Source organism: Mus musculus, chromosome 14 (assembly GCF_000001635.26).
Source record: "Mus musculus strain C57BL/6J chromosome 14, GRCm38.p6 C57BL/6J".
NCBI classification, from domain to species: domain Eukaryota; kingdom Metazoa; phylum Chordata; class Mammalia; order Rodentia; family Muridae; genus Mus; species Mus musculus.
The window spans coordinates 117865129-117888506 of NC_000080.6; the positions used below are offsets into that span (position 1 = coordinate 117865129).

Genomic DNA, 23378 nt, shown 5'->3' on the forward strand with positions numbered 1-23378 from the left:
TTTGCAACAGTAGCTCATGCCAAAGTAGCAGCTACTTCGAAGCCCTTCAAATTTTATTCTCCACAAGCAAAGAGCCTTTCTAAAAGGGATACATAAGCTGGGGAACCGGATGCTGCACAAAAGGAATCAGCTCATAGTTAGCTGCAGCACTGAAGGTCTTTGTTAATTGACAAGAGATAACTGCTCCAAAGAAAGAGTTAAGAAAAAAAAAGAGTCACATTGCCATATTTCCAGATAGAATGGCACAGAGATCATGAAGATATCTAAGGACAGTGGCTTTGGACCAAGTACAGCCCTGTAGGGCTTAACTGGGTTTAGAGAAACTTACCTATTACTGTCTTGATGTCACACAAAAAATATATTTCTCTCACTTTATCACAAGAAAGGGGTTCAAGTGCACCAAGGCCAGCTTTCTTCAGCTCCCAGGTAGGAACTGACTTGCTTGGCACATGGAAGCAAGCTAGACAGCAAAGGTGAGGGGGGCTTCTCAGTGGACCCTGCAGAGCCTCTTCCCATCAGGCCCTGAGGCTGAAGCTGAGGAGGCGCTATCATCCACTACTCTTTTGTAAAGTCTAGGACTGGACATCTCATACCTGCAAGTGTGACTCTTACCTCCTGCAATGTCTGAACTGGACTCTGTACAGCAGACATGGCAGGCTGTAGAATATTCTGAAGGCTGCTTCCCTTCCATGTATTGTGTCTTCTATAACAAAAAAGAAATCTAAAACTGAGGACGCTTACACGGTTACATGTACATTTGACTTTTCATGTGTACAGGCATCTAAATGTCAGCTTTGGGGGAGGTCATCTGTCCTGTGCCCTGCCTTATATTTATAAACAATGTAGCAGGCCCCTGAGTCCACTTGATGCCTGCAGCCCTGCTGTATTCTTATTTTTACAAAACCTATGTATGACAGAAATCAGGAATATGTGTGATTTTATGTTGGTGTTGCACATCGAACTTTACCTTAGCTTCCATGACTGCTGTGTATTTGTTGCATTTGATTTTGCTTCAAACACGTGGATTCTTAAGAATCTCCGGAGTTGTCTTTCTTTAATTGGCTTTAGGGTGTGTGCTGTGTGTGTGCACTTGGTAAAGCTCTCACCCTTGTGTGCTCCTGTGACAGCCTGAAGTCAATGTCTAGATACTTCCTCTATCTCTCTCCACCTTAAGTTTTGAGGCAGGGTCTCTCAGTGAACCTAGAACTCTTCTGCCCTCCATAGGAATCTGGTAGACATGAATGCACAGGAATACATTCAAGCAAAATACCTGTCTATATTTACAAAAAAGAAAAAAGGAGGAACATGAACTTGGAAGAGTTCCAGCAGAAGTGAAAGGGGAGGAAGAGAAAACAGAAACGGTCATAATGCATTGCATACGTGTATGAAATGCTGGAAGAATAAATTTCAAAAAGAAAAGAAAAAGAAGCATATTCTCACTAGTAATTTTAATTTTAAAAATAGATATTTAAGCAAAAATTATCTTACAATAACTTGGACAGCAAAGCAAAAGCATTAATACAAAGATTAGAAATGGAAGAACCAACAGCCTGTACACAGGGAAACTTGGTTCGGTGTTTTTATCGTGATGGTTCCTCAATAGAACCATATTTCCAAAGCCAATATGCAAACTTTGTGAAAGAGGATCACCAAAAACATGTGTGTGCATGTGTGTGCGCTCATACATGGGCCCACCACGTGTATGGCCAGAAGGGCCAGGAGAGGGTTTCACAACCCTTCTAACTGGAGTTATAGGCAGTCCTGGGTGCTAGGAATCAACTTCAGGAAGAGCTACCTACCCCTGAAGCATCTTTGAACGCTTTGAAAATTCCACGAAGACTTTTCATTGCAGTTTAGTGGTTGAGTTTGTAGGACCAGGCACTTACAAACCTCACGCTGTGGGCTTGACACAACAGGAAACAGAAGGATGGACATCATCAAGTAATGTTCCCAGTTTTATGCTACAAATAGAAAAGTGTCTTCCCTGAGCTATAGATTGGAGGGTCTACAAAAGGAAAAGCTTTAAGCCAATCAAGAAGAATAAGAAACCTTTTAAAACGTAAATCTTGTCATTTCCCTCTTCTCTCTCTTCCTTCTTACTCATTCCACAAGCACTCCTGACTCTCTCTCAAGTTCATGGCTGAGAATAAAATAAACTCTTAAAGAGGCCTTAGTCTATGTCATTTCAGACTATCTTAAATTCTTAGTGTACAATCCAAAATTGTGTCCTCTTCCTTACAGACTTTCTCATGAGCAAAATTATTTCTTTACAATCCAACCTGCTCAAGACAGAAAGATCTACTGAGAAAGTCCAGGACTCAATGTATGATGATTCATGCATGTGCATATATGAAGCACACCTTAGTTATCACTTTCCTTAATTTCATCTGTGGCCTCTCTCTGGGGTTGCAATACATTTCCCACACTAGAATTTCCTGACTCTTTTAGATTACTTCTGTCACAAGAAGTTAATCCTCACCAGAAACCTGGCTGCAAAGTTTTTTGATAAGGGATATTTTTTTTGATAAGCACACAAACAGATATAAAGACAGAAACAAAGCAACCAGCTTTCAGATGTGTAACTGCCCCTCAAACCTACAAAAGAGAAAATGGATTTCACAGTAATCTACTACAATGAAATAAAGTGTATCTTCTTTCCCACCTAACTGGTAATTAGGCCATTAAGATCTTGTGAAATATCTGCTTTGTTAAAAGGTCCACGACATACAGATCAATCTGTGTTACCTAAGAAAAATATCAATAATAAAAAAATGGAGGGCTTCTCTGTATGTGATGCATTCATGCATACATTTCTGTGGGTCCATTTGCACCTGTGAGGAAAACATGGGATGGCTTCTTTCTGCTTCTTCATTCCCCAAGGAACAGGGTGGGGGATCCTCTCACATGAGATCTGGCAGAAGGAACACTGGATTACACTAGAGTTGATACTGCTTATAAAGCCTGGGGCTCTTTAAAAACATGAATCTCTACTTTCCAGACACTTCTATATCTTTTATATTAAAAAATCCTCTTACAATGTTTCTTACCAGCCTAATTCATATCTACTTTATAACCCTGAAAATATTTTGATGTGAGACTTGGGTTGAACATGGTTGAGTATGCAGTAAAAATAAAATTTGGTTTCCTCACATTAGTACTGTAAAACAGCTAACTATAAACAGCATTTTACATTAATAATATATTACATTTAGAAAGCAGATTATATGATATATGCACAGTATATTTCATTGCATGCTTAAAATATTCATGCGCAAAGCAAAAATAAATAGGGCATGTACCACAGTGCTCACAGTATTGTTCTGGGAAGTGGGGCTAGGGGCAGATTCATCTTCTTCCTTTACTTTTCTGTGTTCTGTGAGCATTGGATAATAAATGTAGATTTTTCTGGAAAGGGGGGACATTTTTTAAGATTCATTTTTGAGAGTTTAAGCAACTGAAAATTTTGAGACCTGTTGGGTGTATAAGTTAACAGTCTGGCTTATGCAGTTTAATAAGACGCTGCTGGCCTAGAATGGGTCTTTTAAATCATATGTAACTAATTAGTTCTTCAACATGCTAAGCACAGCTCTTCCCTCACAGCCCCGTTTCCACCATCGGAAAACGTTCCATTCCACACCCCAGGTAGAGAGTGGATTACAAAAGTATGCTCTGTACCAAGAATGGAGGCTGGGCCAGGGTTCGGTAACACTGGCCTGCACCCCTCCCCCTTCTCTGCAGACCCTGACTCATCTCAGCAGTTGCCCTGATGTACCTCATTTACCTGTAGCCTTCCAGACAGTTCAGACAGAGCAAATGTCCCCCAAGACATAACTCATGTATACATATCACAGCTACCAGCTCCCCTGCCCATATGCAGCTCAACTTAATTCAGTGCAAACTCTCCGCCCCCACCGACATTTTTGAGAGCACATCATGTGCTCTCAATGAGAGAAAGGCTCTTTATCTCCCCAGAGAATACTGAAGAGTCTAAATGGAAAAGCTTTTGGGGTAGACTGTTAGCACAAAGCAAGGTCACACGAGAGCTACTAAAATCCAAACAGTACTTCACACAGAAGGCTGTGTTCATTGTGTCTTGATGCCTGTGTGTCCAGGTCCATAAATCAGCACTTCAACATTCTTGTTTCTCCATCTTTCCAAAGAAAAGCAGTTGTGTTAGGCTCTTCTCCATCACTGTGGGTAGACACCCGACAGAAGCAACCTAGGGAGGAAGGACTTGTCTCAGCCTGTGGGTTCTGAGGTACTTCAGGCAGGAAAGACATGTTAGTGGGAACACTTTTGTCCATGGCTGCAGGAGCGTCAGGCAGACAATAAGCAGAGAACTTGGGTCTGAAGCGGAAGCAGATCTCAGAGTTTCTCTGGGACGCCCACTCCCACCATCCATGCCTCAAGTCCTAAAGCTTCCACAGCCTTTAAAATAGTTCCATAAACCAGGGGCCTACGCCACTCTCTTTTTTGTTGCTATAATAAAATATCATAAAGGCAACTTGTAGAAGGAAGAATTTGTTGGGGATTAACCATTACAGAGGGCTGGGAGGCCATCATGGAGGGAAGCCATGACAACCAGCAGCAGGCATGGAGCAGGAAGAGTAGGCCATGAGTACACATCTTGAACTGCAAGCAAGAAGCCAGCCCAGGGAGTGAACTGATAGGAAGGCAAGGCTTTGAGCTCTCAGTCCACAGCCCTAGTGGCCTATCTCCTCCAGCAAGGCCACACCTCCCTCTCAAGCCACACCTCCCTTTCAGGCCACACCTCCCTCTCCGTGCAACCAGCTAGGATCCAGGTCTTCAAATGCCAGAGGAGGTTCTTGGGGCATTTGTCAGTCAGACCACCACAAGGCATGTTGTTTAAAACATAGACCTCTATAGATTTCAGATTCAACCTATAATGGTGATCAAAACCCATTTTTGAAATGTAGTTCACATCTAACCAAACATTGTCTTGATTTCATGTAAAGTTACATACATTCAACTTACTGTATGTGCACTGACTTTCTCATATTTCAGGCATGGTTCTATGGATGTGGGAGTGTCCTAAATCCTCATGTGAAGTAAAGTATATTAGGATTTTAAGATCTAACCTCCCATTTCACTTGAACACATAGCGTCTTAGGAGTGAATGCTCTTTTTTTATTGTTTTCCATCCAGTGTTCTATAAATGTTGAAATAGAAGTTAAAAACATGGATCCTCCTTGTCTTTTACCAGATGCAATGCTCTTGGTGGCTGAGCGACTGGAAGGGCCATTCAACATTGAGTCAGTCATGGACCCAATAGACGTCAAGATCTCTGAAGCCATTATGAACATGCAGGAAAACAGCATGCAGGTGTCAGCAAAGGTATGTCCATTAATAGCTTGCCTCCTACTGTATGCATATTTCATAGGTGGGGTCACCTAAAAAGTGGAGTGATACAGTAGGCTGGTGGGGATTATAAATTCTACTCCGCTGCCAGCCAGCTTTTCCAGCTGAACCACACATTTGCTCCTTTATTGAACATGGATAACAAAATGGCATTGAGAAGGGAAGTAAGTCTGTAGTTCACAGCAACTCAATCACAACACAGTTATTGGCTGCCTGAGAGTTTCAGTGAGCTCCAAGTATGGCCGAGTAATCCCTCACCTGTGAGAGCAATTTGGGAGGGATGTTCTGTTTCGATGTTTGAAATTTCTACAACACTACCATTCTGTCCTCTCTCTCAAAGCTTCTAATTCTGTTGTCAGCTGTGTCCATGAGGTATGCGCTGTATGTGCTCAGTGGTAAATAATCAAACACCACCTCACACTTCCTTTGAAGACAACTGGACAACCTTCATTAACGAGCCTTGGGAGGAAATGTTCCTTTGTGTATAACAGTTGAAGGCAAAAAGTACCAGAGTCTCATAAATCATAGGAGACAGAGGTCCTAGGTTTAGCTGTGGGCACAAATGCCAAGTTCCCAGTGTGTGCTCATACATGCCCATCTGGAGAGAAGCAGGACTCACCTGAAGCGAAGGACAGGAGTCTGCAGTGTGCTCTCCAGCCTGGGCTTTCGTCATCACCTTCTTACAACCCTGATGAGTGCACAGTAACCCTCTCCTCTCTCTACCAACATCTCTCTGAGGAAAAAACAACCTCAACTATCTCAGCCTTTTAAACCTGATGGCAGAGGCTGGAGTTCCCACTGGAATGTGCCCAGAGTTACCCCCATTACATATTTAATTCCTTAAAGTGTTTTGTGAAAGAGATTTCAAATGGAGTCAAGGAAGAGGGACAGAGTAGAAACCCAGCAAGGGAACTGTGGTCTCTCACCAGATGTCCTTGACTGCCATGAGTCAAACTGGAGTTGCACATCTCAGGGTAAAATAAGAGGAAGTAGGCTAAGAAAGACCCCAGCCTGCATTTGATTCTCTCTCTGGGAGTGGCAGAGCCTAGAGTTTCTAGACTTGACTCTGGGTTTTAATGAACTTGAAGTACCAGGTAGAGATGGATGCTTGAATTGCCATCAACTGTTGGGGAAATAGTGCATTTGGGGCTTCCATGAAAGGCCATTTTCTTTTAGTGTAGAAAAAAAAATAGCAACTATCCATTCCTCTGCAGTCCATCTCCTAAAAACCAATTAGAGTTGTTCGGAGAGGCCTCATAACCCAGCAGTGCTGGAGTAATTGGGGCCTAGGTTTGTGGAAGTTAAAAATAGCCCCAGAGAAGGGAACATACAAAAAATATGAACAAAAGTGTCTGTGGCCTGAGACCATCACTCGCCTCTCTCGCTGGTGTGCAGCTCAAACCAAGCATTCCGACGTAGGTATCTAATCCCAGCATGCAGCTCGTCTTCAAGCCAGGCATTCTTTTGCCTTTTCATTTATCAATTCGTTTAGTAAATATTTATCCGCAGTCCACCATGACCAGGCTCACTACCTACAACCAACGCCATCTTCGGTAGGAAAGATAGACGCAAAGCAGAGGGACCAGGATGTAAACAAATAAACAATCTGCTACCAGCCTGTTACAGATGGGATGAGAGTTTTCCTTGTTCTCCAGTGACTGGACATACTTAGATACGACGTTTCTACAACTTGAGTTTTCAGGAATCCTTGAAACAAAGTTTCTCTATGGACAGCACCTTACTGTCACTACTTCCTAACTGGTCCCTTGGCTTTCTTTCTTAAGTCCCTTTAAATCTGTCCTTTATTTAGTAATCAAGGGATCTGGAAACACTAACAAGATCAAGGTGTTCACCCTTTACCAACTCCTTTTCACCTAGAGCAGAACCCAAAGCTCACACGGTCTTGTCTCCTGCCTCTGCCTACCTGAGGCCTCTGTGCCTTGGCTGATGTCCACAGCTCCATGGTTTTTTCCTCAGCTTCCGTGACTTCCTCTACCTATGACGTTCCCCCCCACCTCCTGTCCCCTTTCAGTAGATCCCTGTTGTGAGTCCCCATCCTGACAGCTCACCACAGCATCTACTGCATGCTAGAAATAAGCACCCCTGTGACACTTGCTCCATAACAGACTTCTCCTGACGTCATCGTGTGGGACAAGGGGAGCTTCTGTTTCCTATGAACCCAAAACCCAGGCCAGGACACAGTGCACCTCCTCCAGCAAAGCCACCCGTCCCGCTCCTTCCCAGGCCAGGACACAGTGCACCTCCTCCAGCAAAGCCACCCGTCCTGCTCCTTCCCAGGCATTCTCACAAACTAAGGACCAAGCATTCAAATACCTGAGCCTATGCAAATCACTCTCATTTAAACCACCACATTAACCAAACTAAGTTGGGCATGATAGCAGCACATTGCCTTTGGTCTCCACACTTGAGAGGCAGAGGCAGGAAGATCTCAGGAAGTCTGAAGCCGGCCTGGTCTACAGAGTGACTTCCAGGCCAGATATGACACCTTGTCCATGCATCACCGCCCCCCAGAAAAAAAAAGAAAAACAAAAACAAAAACAAACAATACAAAGAGTATATTTCCTAAAGCGTCCTCTTTTACGGTAAATACAACTTTTTGGAAAGTAAAGTAAGAATTCTATATATTTATAGAATGCCACATGATATTTACAATGTGTCTACATTGTAGAAATGCTAAATCAGGCTATGTTGCCTTTTGCATCCCATTTTGTTTCTGCTGGTGGCTTTTGTTTATTTTTGGTTTTGGCTTTAGGGTGTGTGTGTGTGTGTGTGTGTGTGTGTGTGTGTGTGTGTGTTGAGAAATCCACTCTTGTAACAAATTTGAAGCATGTAGTAGATTATTATTAAGTGAAATTTAAATGAATTATTCTACCAAAAAAAGTATCTTAAGAATTTAGTGAGACGGGACTTTTATTTTATCAGCAAAATTCGAATGAGAAATTTTTACAAAATTTACTTAACTGTCCCATAACAGTACTGTTGTTTCAAAGAACAACTGTTCTTTACTGTTTTGTGAGAAATTCCATAATCAGAAAGAAAATCAACACAGTGCCCGTATGGTTACCCATCGTGTACCTATGCATGCAGTAGGAAGGGCCAAAAGTGACACATGATAGATGGAGTGGCCATAAAAGAGTGACTCTGGTAAGCTGGCAAAGACAACAGAGTGAAGGAAGTTAGAGAGGAGGGGGGAGCAGGAGAGGAATAGCCAGGCTCTCCAAGAAAGAGCAATATGTAGAAAAAATTCAGTGGCCTTCTGGAAACCTAGCAAAAGATTAAGAAGCAGAGATGCCAACTGTGGAGGATCGAGCTGATACTGTTTTCTCTTGTGATGTTTACTCTTGTTCTCCGAGATAAATTCCAATTACATGTTTCTCTTCTCCGGTGTGGTCGTTTATCTCTTCCACTTTTTCCAATAACACACACACACATACACACACACACACAACTTTATGATAAGACATTTTTCCCCAAATGTTCTCATCATATCTCGAGGAAGAAGGACTAATTATTTTTTCTGCCTCATAACTGAACCTCTGAATGAGAGAGTTTTACAGCCTAATGAAAAAGTCTGCTCTCACCGACGTGTTCATGCCCCTGTCTTCTCCAAGCTCTGCGTGTATGATACAGCCAAGTCCTTTTTATTCCCATGTTTAGTCCTCAGAGGCAGTTGGGAGTGAGCTACAACAAGATTCCTTTGAAAAATATATGCTGTCATAATACACATTTCTACAAGTTATGACCCATCTCAAACTCTAGATTTCTTTGCTTTTGTGCAATAAATGTATATGCATATACATTTTCAAGGGATGGAGACTGCAACACATTAAACAAAGGAGTTTTTTGGTTCCTCTTGGGCAGAGCACCACCAAGTAGCAATGAAAGACATTATAGTTACTATTGGTTGAACCCTGACCATATCCATTCAACAAACACCAGAGGATGCTCTATGCACAAGGAACACTGTAGACGAGAAGCAGTGCCCTTGCTTTGCTGACACAGTCTCTCTCTATGTGCCTTACTTATATAATTATTTCAAATCCTCCCTGAAATCTTGTGAAGCAGCCATTTCCTTGATTATCAGAAAGGAACTTTACAGAGATTGAACAGTTAGCCTGAAGTCAGACAAGGGACAGAGCTGGAATTTAGCCAGATCTGTCCAGTTCAGAAAAGAAAAAAGAATTTTGTATCATGCTGCAGTTTTCTTTATAAGCATCTCCCACCAGAACCAAATGTGCTCAGCACTGGAAGGAACAACTGCATGAGCGAGCGAGCCTGACCTGCCCCACTCTGGGGAGCCTGTCAAGGAGAGGTAGATGTAGCTAGTCCAACGGCAAAAGCACCATCCCATTCTGCAGCTTCACCACCCTCATGGCAGATGAAAAAGGACTCTTACTGGCCCCTGCATCTCACCCAGATGAAAGCAGTTCAGAGCTTCACATTGGTGCAAATTCCCCAAAGAGAAGGAGGGAGAACTAGGAGTCAAGTTTCTGCCTTTGAACTTGAGATATATTGATAATCTCCTCCTTATCCTCTCAGGCAAGATAAATCTGATTTCACTAGCTATCATTTAGCTACATTAGGAATAATTTCAAATCTAACCAAGGAAGATTGGTTTGTCAGATATAATCTAAATTAAGAAAGAAGACATATTAAGTTCCAGTTGAAGCCATCTATTCAATTAACAGCTATTACAGATGAGTACAGACCCCCATTCCGGAAGACCGAGGCAGTTGATGATTCGTAATTTTCTCTAGACAATTCTTCCCGAATGTGCAGATCACAAAATGGCCAAGACACCTAGGAGAACACTAAAGAGAACAGAGCAACTTCCGTCTCTACCTATCGAGTCTGCTTCATCATCTGTATTATTTGTCTAATGACCTTTCTCTGATAGGATGGTTCTCGGTTTCAGGAGCATTAATTCACTAACTCTGCAGGATTCTTTTCCAGCACCCAGTTCTCACTCACTCTGGTGCCATTTTGTCTTTTTTCTGGTGACCCTGTGTCACATGTGCCTTTCTTAAGGCAATCATAGCATTAATATGTTAGGGTTTTTTTTTTTTACTTCCTTTCTCCTGGACAGTATCTAAATTATTTGAGCACAAAAGCTACATCTTATCTCTTCTCAAATTCTGCAGAGAAAGCTCTTAGGCTCCTCATGTGGAGGAGACTGTGCGGTTTGCCTGGTTGAGGTCACAGTGTGAAAACCTAACTCCAGAGATGCTTCAACCAAGGGGACAATAAACAGCTTTCCTTGGCTTGAAGGCACTCTGTATTCTTCAAATGTAGCAGCAGTTATTAGGTCAGAGATGGACACCAGACAGACCCAAGACCTTGTTGTTTCCATTCGTGTGATTTGGGGCAAATCATCCATCTATCTAAACTCAAGTAACCAGTGTCCAAAATGAAAGTCCCAATACATCTTATAGTCTGTTTAAACAGAACAGTGGTACAGTCCATGAAAAGTGTTTACCATGGATGAGGTCAAATCCAAACCACCCATGAAGATTGATGCTCTTAATTATTATTAAAAACAACTGTGATAGATAAATTCTGAAGCGTTTGGAACTATGGTCTTAATTCATCCAGGACAGTCTGCAGGCTTAAAGTTAGCTTGTAAGAGCAGAAAATATTCAATATCTCTACCTCACATTTTATCCCATGCATGTTTGATTATTTCCAATTATGAGTTTCCACCTCAGGAGCGGAAGGATCTAAGTAGATGTCCCTGGGAGCAGGTCACGGGGGATGGCAAGTTGCTGATGATGTCAACAACCCAGTCCTAGTCTGTGCCTCGACCAAAGAAGTGGGATGTGGGCGAGTTTGGGTGGCCTCTGCCCATGGTCACATTATTATTACTAGTTTTCTACATGAGAGGATAGCGGGGTCCCTCCCAGGTGATCTTGGAGAAGGAAGCAAATGGCCACATTGTTTACAAAGCTTTATGGCCCTTTAATTTGTACAGCTTGTTTTCGGTTTTGTTTGCAAAGAGAAAGCTGTGTTCTCGGTGGTTCCAGACGTCCCAGTTTTCTCTAATATTTTTTTTTTTATGAATTCAAACATTTTGTTCTACTTGACAATTCTCACCTGTGTCATGGCACTGAGAAGAGTGACCTCAAAACACTGTTTGTGTGTGTGTGTGTGTCTTTTTTCCCTCTCTGTGAAGAAAACCAGGGTGTATGCTATTGCTGTGTATAGCAGAACCAGTTTGTTTGTTCCTTTTTAGTGAAAAATGTCATGTTTTCATAATGTAAAATGAAAGCTTAAATATGCTTATTTATAAGAAAAGTATTGAACAAAGCTAGTTTGAGCTCTCCTTCTTGGGAAAAGATATTCTCATTGTGTTTTCCCTTTTTGATGATAAAGGAAAACTTTGATTATCTCTTACCTTTGGGGATTTATCTAGAGACTTTACTTTTTGGTAAAGGATAAGAATATATTTAATGTGCTCCACTCAAAAGTGGATTAGTGAAACTCAATTTAAATCAACATCGAATGTCCTTAGGAGCAGAGAAAAAAAATCTGTTTTTCTAGATCTCGGGGAAGTTTTCTCCCTTCCTCCTGCCTGGCAAGGAAATCTTCCAGGGCCGCACCTCTCACGCACAGGCTCTGCCCGTCACTGATGAAATCACAGCTTCAGGAGCCAAACTGTGTGCCTGGAAGGACTCGCCTCGGAGTCTGTGTATTCTGAATTGAGTCAAGTCACCAGGTTTTGTTTTGGTCACTTTTTACTGTCTTTGATTTTTTTTTTCTTCAAAAGCTGGCTGCCATGTATGCTTTAAGGCTTAAACAATTTGTCTTCCAAAGCTTAAACAGTTTGGTTCCAGGATGTCTGTCAGATGCATTGCATGCTTCTTAAAGGTTTTAGATTGTATAAGGATTCACCTCTTTGGGAAAAAACTTCTACTTGAAAAACTTGCCAGTTTTCTTGGTGTAAATACCCACGGTATGGCTGGTTGCGAACCTAGGCATGATGTCATTGAGCAGAGTGACACAGCATGGTAGATTACTCCTGCCATATATACATATACATATGCATGTACATATATATGTTACATATATATTTTATAGAGTATAATTTATGTGATTGTAAGTATATGAAACTTAACTTTTAAAAAGAGATTTATTTATTGTATGTATATGAGTACACTGTAGCTGGCTTCAGACACCTGAAGAGGGCATCAGATCCATTACAGATGGTTGGTCGTGAGCCACCATGTGGTTGCTGGGATTCGAACTCAGGACCTCTGGAAGAGTAGACAGTGCTCTTAACCACTGAGCCATCTCTCCAGCTGGAAACTTTTTTTTGTTCTTTTGGGTTTTTTTGTTTTGTTTGGTTTGGTTTTTCGAGACAGGGTTTCTCTGTATAGCTCTGGCTGTCCTGGAACTCACTTTGTCGACCAGGCTGGCCTCAAATTCAAAAAATCTGCCTGCCTCTGCCTCCCAAGTGCTGGGATTAAAGGCGTGCGCCACCACCGCCCGGCGGAAACTTAGCTTTTAATAGTCATTATTAGCAACTTATTTGCAAAGTTACTAGAAATGCCTCAAGACAGCTCATCACCAGTAAGCACTCGCTCGCTGGTCCTAGCACTGCTGTTCTACGGAGCTGCTGGAGTCCCTGGTTTGGACCAGTTGCTCCTTGTGGGCGTTCTCTTTATGCTCATAGCATTCTGATTCCCTGGTCTCTTGTCGGAATGCTCACAAGAGCAGATACATGTACAAAAGACCTATCTGTGCCACTTAATTTTGACCAAAGTAACACTTTGTTACTTTGAACAAATATGTATTTGCTCAATCGTAGAGTAGATGAATGGCTCAGGACCAGGCTGATATGGTGCTGGTGTTTACTTACAATCTGCCAAGTGACACTAAAGAAGTTCTTTCAGCCTTGCAAACAAAGAGCATGCGAAACAATCATTTAACCAGGCAGAGAGAAGTGGGATATTTTTTCTCTCTCTCCATACACTATAATATGCTATGTTCGATTCCTTGAAACTCTGCCCTCTGCTCATTTGGAAAGAATATCAAGATATCCTGCAGCCTCAGGAATGCACAACTGTTAAAAAAAAATTCTCAAGCAAATGGAAAGAATTTGTTTTTATTGAAGAAAAGATTTTAAGAGGCATCTGACAGATCCCCTGGAACCAAGGTGTTTACGTTTTGGAAGTAAAATTGTTTAAACCTTAAAATATACATGGCAGCCAGCTTTTGAGAAAAAAAAAAAGGAAGCCAGTAAAAAGTGACCAAAATGAAAACTGATGACTTGACTCGATTCAGAATTGGGAATTCTCTTAAAAGGGCACTGAATCCATCCAGGAACTTAGACCTGCCAGAGAAGTTGGCCAGGGGAAACCAGCGCAATCAATCTTTAAGGAAAGAAAAACACGAGAAATTGGAAGGAAAGATGATGAGAGAGGAGAGAAGACAGAGCAGGCGTACAAAGAGAAAGGAGAGTGTTCTGAAATGATGGGGTGAAAACCCGTCTTCCTAGAGAAGGCAATCCAGGAAGAGACTTGCTAACATAAATAACAGTGAGAAGCTGGGAACTTAGAACATTTGTATCGTTAATCTAAAGATCTTAAACCAAAGAAAGAAATAATTATCAAAATCACTCAGATGTATTCAGAAACACGTGTCTTAAGATATTAGCAGAAAGCTGTTAGGAACCAGAAAGGAGAATGCGTGGATGTAAACTCTAAGGAAAAGTTAATTTATTAGTGCAAGTCTTCTTGCTGCTGACGTTGATGAGATGTTTGGGGGAATATTTCAAGTGACTCCCGTTTATCTACGTTGATATGTGAATGCCCCTACACAAACACATTTCAGTCACCATATCTCATCAAAGAATTACTTCAATTTTGTTTATGGGTGTCTGTGTAAGGGTATTCCCAGATGAGTGCAGTACCCACAGGAGCCTGAAGGGGGCATCTATGTGGCTGCTGCCAACAACCTTCTGCTACGGCTGTATGCATTCTTAAACACTGGGCTGTCACTGTTACCCTGAGGAAATGCCCTTGGCTGTGCGCCATGTCGCATGATCTGGATGACGGCCAGCAGGGAGAGGATTCAGCTGCTGCAGTGGAGGGGTGTTGCTGGCCAGCGAGTTGACCAGACCATGATGATATTGGGAACGGTAGCTTGATGACGAGTCCAAATTACCTGCCGTTTTGATATTACCAATGCCATTGGCCGAGCCATGAACCTAGTCACACAATCACTCCAATCCACTCAGGTTTCACTTTTTTTTTTTTTTTTTTTTTAAGTTTTAGTTGTTCACAGTCCATTGCTGTCCAAAAAGCTTAAAGTAAACATTCCAGAAGAAACCGATCGACAAGTTTTAAATTGCGCGTCACTTTAGGGAGCATGGTGACATGTTCCATTGCCCTGCTCCATCATGCCAGGGACAGGAATTACACCTTTTCTTGGCGTATCAAGGTTGTATATTCTACCTACCTGCTATACATTTCACAGGCTCCTTCATTATAGAGTGGCTGTCACTATTACAGTGTTTATATTTAAAAAGAAAAGGACCTCTTATTTTAATCAGAAATGGCCCCAAAGCACAAGAGCAGTGATAAAAGCAATTTGAATATGCCAAAGAGGAGTCATGAAGTTTTTTTTTTTTTTCAAGGAAAAAAAAAGCGGAAGAAACATCACAGTTGTATAGGTAGACAAAATACTCTTAAAATTCAGCACTGGCCTTCTGTAACATTTGGGGAACCACTGTAGGCATAGAGCCTGTGGCTCTTAGCTTCGTCTGCCAACGAGATGTCCCATTGGACTATTTTGTAAGTGAGATTTTCCATTTTCTGTATGGACTGTTAATTTTAGCAAATAACTCATCAAATGATCAAGAACTAGAATTTTTTATTCTAGCTGCTAACTTTAGTAAAGCTGTTTATTAAACTCTGCTTTACCTTGACATAGTAAATTGAGTAAATATGGCAGCAATTTGTTTCATGTGAACGCATGGCTCCCTCTAGCTCTTCAGGCAGAGGAAGAAATGTCCCAGCCTTGGTTTGGAAGAGACCGTTGCCTATAAAGCTTAAACTGTCCACCCTAGCTCCATAACCCATATGACTGTAGATCGTGTCAGTGAAAATAATCTACCTTTTTCACTTCACTTTTTTCAGTGTCTTCTCTAGGCATCATATGTTATCTTCAAAATGGCTTTGAAAATTGGGAAGCCATGTTGTCCCAAGTTTAAGATGAAGTACTGGAGCTAGTTTTCCACATTTTGAGACTCTTCTTAGTGACTATTGCTATGGTCAGAAGTTAACCCCTGGAACCTCAAGATGTAATTACTGGAGTTGTCCCTTATAAAGGAGGTCTGAGGAGGCCTCTCACCAGTCTATCTGCTAAGGACGGACAGACAGTGTCATCTACAGATTGCCTGGTCCCTGAACCCTACACTTCACAGCCTGTAGAACTACAAAAGTTCCTGTTATGAATGGATGACCCGGTCGAAGGAATTTCGCCGTAGCACTTCAAGTCTCCTGAACACTTGTCTATTACCTCTCCGCTGTCCGTTGTGAAAGTAATGGCCACAACTGGATCCATTACACACAGTCCTGTGCAGACATGCTGGCTCCTTGTTTCCTTGGGCTTCGATGTAATAGATTGAAATTCTCCAGTTATTCTTCCAGCAAACAGTGTGGTCTCTAGGGTGGTAATACAAACTAGAATCTCCTAGATGAAGAAAACAGTCTCAAAACCCCCAGTCCGAGTGAATTGAGACAGCATGAAGGGATGCCTGTGTTTAATTAAACCACCAGAGCTCAACTCACAGATTTCAAGACAGCACAGTTAACCGTGGCTTCTCTGACTTAGCTGAGAAGAAAGTGGGGAGATGAGATTAGTCCCACACAGAGACTATCCACAAACATTGCCTCTCAAGTTGCCAATAATGACTCTGGCGAATATGTTATCAAAGCAGCAAAGAGAAGGCAGAGACCGAGAAGACGGGGAAACTAGCCACTAGCCGCAAGTGTACCTCTGAAAAAGGTGAACAGTGTACTTGTTTAGGAGAACTATGTCAATACATTCCAGTTCTAAATACATTTGCAAACCGACAACACATCTCTTACTCTGCTGCTCCCCCCTCCTTCCCCTTCTCTTGCCTATAAAACAATAAAATGTCTCATTGTCCAGCACTCTCCATCTTAATGCCAGTGTCTTTCATCTCAGAAGACCGATAGACTTCTGAGATATTATCTTTGTAATCCTCTTAAGGGAGAGGAGCCATGAGGCAGAGAGCTCCCTAAAGCCCGCGTGTCTTTTGAGACAGCTAGTGAGGAAAGCTGATCCCTTTGAATATTCACAGCACTTGTCCATACCAAAGGTTCTGAATACTTTCTGGAATTATCTAATTATCCCTTAGAATGAACTGGGCAGAAGGGAACCCAGATGCTAGTTTTAAAAGTGTTGAAAAAGGTCGGCCTAAAGATGTGTTTTATACCTTCTACAAACTTCTATTTTCTTGTAAGAGAGAGAGAGAGAGAGAGAGAGAGAGAGAGAGAGAGAGAGAAGGCTTTTTATTTTAAACTTTAACTGACGAGTGGTAGCACAAACCTTGGAGGCAATTCTATCAGAACTTCATTTCTCTTAGCAAGTCTGAGCCATCCTCATCTCAGGGGTGGAAGTTCCTAGAGGAACCCCACAACTTACATCACGAACACATCGAAACACGTTTCAGCATGAAGTAGCTGTGAATGCTCCTAATTCAATACAGGAACTCTGCTGCTTCTGCACATCTCTGAGCCCTTACAGATCATATTGTGTGGAAACTACAGGTCAGGGGTTGGCGCTGTGGCCCAGTGGATAAGGAAGGATGCTTGCTGCTCTTCCAGGGGACCTGAATTTGACTCTCACCTTGGGGGTGCTTCAGTAGCTTTAACTTCAGCTCCAGGTGATCCAGTGCCACCTTCTGGCCTTTGTGGGCACTGCACTCCCAAGCATAAAACCACACACAGGCACATAAGTAAAAATAAACATTAACATCTGGGATAAAAAGACAGAATGAAAGAAGCGTCAGGTCAGGTGTCTTCCCCGTCACATTTTTTTTCACTAAGGCAGAACTTACAGGAAGTGTGAGTTATGGACTGACGTAATTATAGAACGATCACCAAGCACTTGTGTGTCTAGATACTGGCTTGTGTGTCCCCTGCTTCATGTGACCACAACCGATGCTGGTGTGGTAAATTGTGCCTACTGAAGAGAGGAGGAGGACAGGGCTCAGAGAAGCCACCCTGTTCACACAGCATAGGTTCCCTCCAGCAGACACTGTCTCTCTACTTTCCCTTCATGAACACAGTTTTAGGACTTTAGAAACCACCTTAGAATCTAAGCTTGCATCTCCAGCTCTGATCACTTGACCACCTAGCTCTCATTTAATGTCAGATCCTATCTATCGTACTATTAACTCTTATCTATTTCTTCTTTTGTTGGAAATATAAAACATTGGGGTGCCTAGGCTACCAGGCTGCTTATACTAACCTAGACTGGGCCCCCTGTGCTCATACTGCTATTGAAGAAATCTCAGAAAACAAGAAAATTCCATATTTATGTCCAGGAGTTCCATTTGCCACCCACCCAAGGAACCCCATGTTTTCTAAACACCTTTTCTAACCGATAGATTACATGTTGTCTTATTATCTACAAGCTAATATGGCAAATCACTGTGAACTGGGTGCCTGTCTCTATCCGGTCACTGATTGTGTCTTTGATCATCATAACACCATGGTTTTAGAGAGTAGGTCTCAATTTGGGGATCTGGGAAAGATACAGGTAGGTATTTGTACATGCATGAAATGCACAGATATGCATTAAATGCGCAACCATGAATCATTTCACTTTGTGGGAATCTCTATGGTTTGGCTCTCAGACCCAGCAATCTCTGCTTTGAAATCACCTTCAAAATCTAAACGTGGCATATATAATGGAAAGCTACTGGGACACATTACCTAATCTGTGGTCTGTCCTTAGCACCTTAAACAACCCACCACAAAGCATGAAACCTCCCCCCAGAACACATAGCATACATTCTCCAGGGAATCCCAACCCCAGTGATCTAGCTTGACCCCAGCAGTCAGTGGGGCTCTTTCCTTCCTGAGGTGTGGTTAGACTGGCTGTTAACTCTTCAGTGCCCAACTCTCTCTAATCTCAGCAAGGCCTTTGCTACTGCTCCCTGTTCTGTCTCGATGCTCCTTAAAAGTCAGCTGTCATTTTCAAAGCAATCCAAAATAGCCCACTCAACAGATCCCCGGAGCTTTGGGAATGTTAAGGCCCTCCATCAGCAGCGACCTTACTACAAGGAAGTGATTTAGGCACTGTGGAAGAAAAGGCCCACTGTCTTTATCACGCTGGTTGCGCCATCAACTTCAGAAATTGTGAGAGGGAAGAATAATCAATAGTGTGTTAAGACCAGTCTCCGAGCATGCCAAGACCAAGCACCCTGGGCTGCAAAACGTTGCGTCCAAGGAGAAGTCCAAATGCACAAAAGAGAAATTAATTGTAGTGGTGAAGCAAAATGGATTGCATCTCCAGGTGGAATTTGTCATTGGGAATGGAATGGCACTCAAGGGCTCTCTGCGTCCTTCAGTGGGATCATATAATATGCAGGATGAAAAAAAAATGCTTCAGGTTAAACAACCCAGAATCAAGTGACAACACGCATGATCACACAGTAAATATGCATGTGCCGGTCAAGAATTAACCCAAATAGTTGAGGGAAGTGTCTGTAATTCAGATTAAAACACCATTGCATCCTCTCCCTGGCCCTTTCCTCTTTCCACTCCTCCTGTGTGCTCCTCGGTCTCTCTAAGATCCATCTGTCCACCCTGCTGTTCACTGGTGTCCCTGAGCCTTACGTGATATTCTGGGCATATCAGTGAGACGAGGTACCCAACAATCGCTTTTCTCTGCACTTTGATTGGTTGTCATTTTCTGTAACGTTCCCTGTCTGTTTCAGAGAGCGTTCTTTGTTGACGGATGAGTTTTACACTTACTTGTGGGTATAAAGATAAAGATTTAGAATCCAGTGGGGATTGTGCTAGGTTAATTAAGTGATGGCTGTAGGTTCTTCTCCAAGATCCATGACTTCATTAGTCCTGGTACGGCTAGGTTTCCAGTGCAAGGCATCATTTTTCTAAGAAGTACCTAGAAGATAAACCATGAAGTACCTAGAAGATAAACCATCTCCTATACAAAAATGTTAGAAACTCAAAGTTGAACTTGAATATGTTAGTATGTGTATTAGTCAGGGTTCTCTCGATGAAAAGATGAGTTTGTGTGTATGTGTGTGTGTGTGTGTGTGTGTGTGTGTACGTGTATGTTTGTGTGTATGTATGAACGTGTATGTTTGTGTGTATGTGTGTATGAGTATATCAATGTATGTATGTGTATATGTGTGTATATATGAATGTATGTATGTGAGTGTATGTGTGTGTATGTATCAACTTAAAACAGTCTTCACAAGTCCACCCCTTGTCAACTTGACACACAACCATACCTCCTTATATTATACTTAACTTCTAAATAAAAACAATAGCCAGGTCATAATTTCATCTAACATGATAAAACTAATCCACATGCAATTACAAATAAGTCATATCTTTAAAGAGGTCATAATTACACTGATCATGATATAACTGCCCTTGTATAACCTCAAACACATAAATTTTAGAATAGGTGGCAATATCCCTTAAAAGTCATTCTTTCAGTACCTCAAACTTAAATGTGATAATGAATAGTATTCTCTTAATTGATATTATATTATATAACAAACAGAATGGAGAAAACACAAATATCTATACAAGCACATTCTTAACAAAATATAACAGAAACACTCAACATTGATTATAATGATTTTGTCTGCAACTGATCACACAGCCTTAGCTGGTATTTATAACTACCTTCCTCTACTACCCATTCTGTATTTCCTCCACCCTCAGCATGCACCTCAGCAGGGCTTGCCTCTTTGCCTAGAAAAGTGACCCATGCCTTCATTCCTGAGGGATCTGTACTGTTTGTTACTCTGCCTGGATTAGGTTGTTGTAGATTTCCAATGTCTTTAATCACAGGACACGGTAGTACCAAGAGACACCCTAAAGGACCTCCTGCACCCAGACATAATCATTCTACCTCCATTGTGGAGAGCCAATCCAATTCCCCCTTTTGTAATTTGGATCAATCACCCCTCTTAGCACTCTTATTACTTTCTTAGCCTGTCAGTTAAGGGCATCAGAATCCCAAAGCAGCCGGGAGAGGTCTGAGCTTCTAGTTCAGTGGAACTTTGGTGTGTCTCTAGGCAGAAGCATCCACCCTGACACACACAGTCTTGAACAAAACTTCTAGGCCAGGAAAAGGCTCAAGGAACAGGAAGCAAAAGCTATTCAGTTGGTCACTAGGGGCGATAGCGAATGAAACTACTCTCTTTTCTACTCCTTGAATCCTGAACCCATGGATCCTGGCTATGGGGGAAACTATACCACATATTGGATGCTGATCTAAAGCATAGTCTCTCTTCTGGAGAACCCTGCCCCAGGCCTCCACATTGCTGCCACCTCATTGGCGCTGTAACTGGGCCTTCAAAAGGCCATTCCATTTTTCTATCAGGCCAGCTGAATCAGAATTGTTGAGAACATGGTAAGACTACTGGATTTTTAAATTGTGGGCCCACTTTCACACTTTGCTAACTGTAAAGTGAGCTCCTTGGTCAGAGGCAACACTGTGTAGAACAATTTAATGGTGAATAAGGTATTCTGTAAGCTCCTGGATGGTAGTTTTAGCAGAAGCACTATGTGCAGAAAAGGCAAATCCATACCTGGGACAAGCGTTGTCTTATCCACAGAGGAAGTGGTCCAGTGTGGTCCACAAAGTCACTAGCTAGTCACCCTGATGGGATGGTGCCATATCTGGGACTCAGTGTTTGTCTCTGCTCTTGGCATATCTGGTGCTCAGCAGCAGCTGCAGCCAGGCTAGCCTCGGTGAGAGGAAGCCCATGCTGTCAAGCCAAGGCATCACCCCCACAGGCCACCCCAACTACCTTGTTTATGTGCCCATTTGGGCAACAACAGATTTGGTTGGGAAAGAGGCTGACTGTCCACAAAATGTATCATCTTATCTACTTGGTTGTTGAGCTTCTCCATTGAAGTCACCTTTTGAACATTTACATGAGACACCAGAATCTCCAAACCCTTTACCCATTTGGAGAGATCCATCCACACATACTTCTTTCCCAGATGTCTTTCTCACCAATTTTCCAATCTTGCCCTTTCCCAGTCCTTTACTATTCAGCCAATCCATTGGCCCAGAGTAAGTGAACAATTGCCCATCTGGGCATCTCTCCTTCCAAACAAAACATATGGTCATGTACTCTGCCCCAGTTGCTGTCCACTGTGAAGATTTTCCTTGACTTTTGTTTTTCAAGGTTGCCCCAGAGAGGAGTTGTAACGCTGTGACTGGCTGTTTTTGAGTAGTGCCTGTATCACATGCAGAGCCATTAGTAAACCATGCCCTAGAATTCTCTTCCTTATTCCAAAGACCCAGTCAAAAGTGAGTCTTATTAATTCAAATTATTTAATTGCCCCCCCTCAAAGATCCCTCACAGGTACACTCAGCCTAGAGGGTTTTACTCAATTTCAAACGTAGTCAAGTTGACAACCAAGAAGAGCTGCACAATTTCCTGAGAGTCTAGGAAAGGTATTATCTCATGATAACTGGCACAGAAGAGAAAACATCTAGAAACAGAGAAGGAAGTGCTCCCACACCAACCTGAGTGGAATCACTGTGGAGACAGATTGGCAGCTCAGTCCCTAAATTCATTACAATAAGCTGTGTGATTTCCCACAGCAACCACAATGGTGACACAAACAGCTGTCAACAACCAAATTAGAAGAAAATACCAGTGTGTGGATTTCACCCAAATTTGCTTGTCTTATTTCTGCACCATTGCTCAGGAGAATATTTTCAGAAAGTTCTTCCCGTGAAGGGGTTCCTTTTCAAGAGAGAGCCCTTCAAGCCATTTGACCTTGGTATGCTTATGAAATACAGTTTTCATGTTAGATAATATGGATCCAAAATGGTAGTTTATTGAATCCCAAATTCAAGTATAGGAAAGAGTCTGTGACATAACTGGCTTAATCCTGAAATCTATTATAGAATGAAGAATCTATTATAATTCCCATGTTCAATAGCCAATTCCTGATATTGGTATAAGTTATTCTCGATATGGCCATGCATATCTGAATCCTAACTCCTAAGGGAAACATGGGGTTAGAGGCTGCCGGATAGAATGTGGTCTGGAAGCATGTTCTAATTTGTCTCAATTCAAGAAATCTTATTTAAGATCTGTGTACTTGATGAACATTGAACTCAAGAGACCAAACTCAGAGTTGAATGAAGTGTGTGTTAAATGTGTGTTATCCCTAGGAGACACATCACTTCCTTCCTGGTGGTGATAAACTGTGCGTAAGCCCTGTCTATGCCAGGGACCCATTTATACAGTGAAATCACAGTTTGAGAACATGGGTTAAGTAGACCACAAGGAGGGTTATTCTTTATGCTATAACATAGAGGCTAGAGTGCAGAGAGCCTTTGGTCACTGTTTCCTGCCAACATGCACATGGAGCTCTTAGCTTGTTTGTTTATTTGTGTGTTTGTTTGTGTGTTTGAGTTTTGCCACATTGTATTATGAATATTGATTTGGGGTGTATCAATAAGTTTTCAGTAAGAAGACAGATTTGCAAATATAAAATCTGTGGGTAATGATGACCGTGGTAAACTGTGAGTAGGGCATGCACATAGCCACTCCTTATATTCGTGTGACAATGACTTCCTATTGGTGTTGATAGCTTTACATTCAAAAAAGTAGGAGGCAGAGATTTTGGAAGTAAGAATTTCAAACAAAATGCGAAGAGTGCTGTATTATTCTCTTTTTGATTGTGGGTTTAATCTAGGCTTGATTTTGACCCTTG

General features: G+C 42.0%; 1 protein-coding gene across 2 annotated transcripts in view; it reads left to right on the forward strand.

The window, feature by feature from the left end:
• Nucleotides 1–23378, forward strand: part of Gpc6 (glypican 6) — a 1054610-nt gene that overhangs the window by 940209 nt on the left and 91023 nt on the right. For both annotated transcript variants that reach the window (NM_001079844.2, NM_011821.3), the window contains exon 5: nt 5225–5355. In NM_001079844.2, the coding sequence (NP_001073313.1) occupies nt 5225–5355 (131 nt within the window). The remainder of the gene's footprint in view (nt 1–5224; nt 5356–23378) is intronic.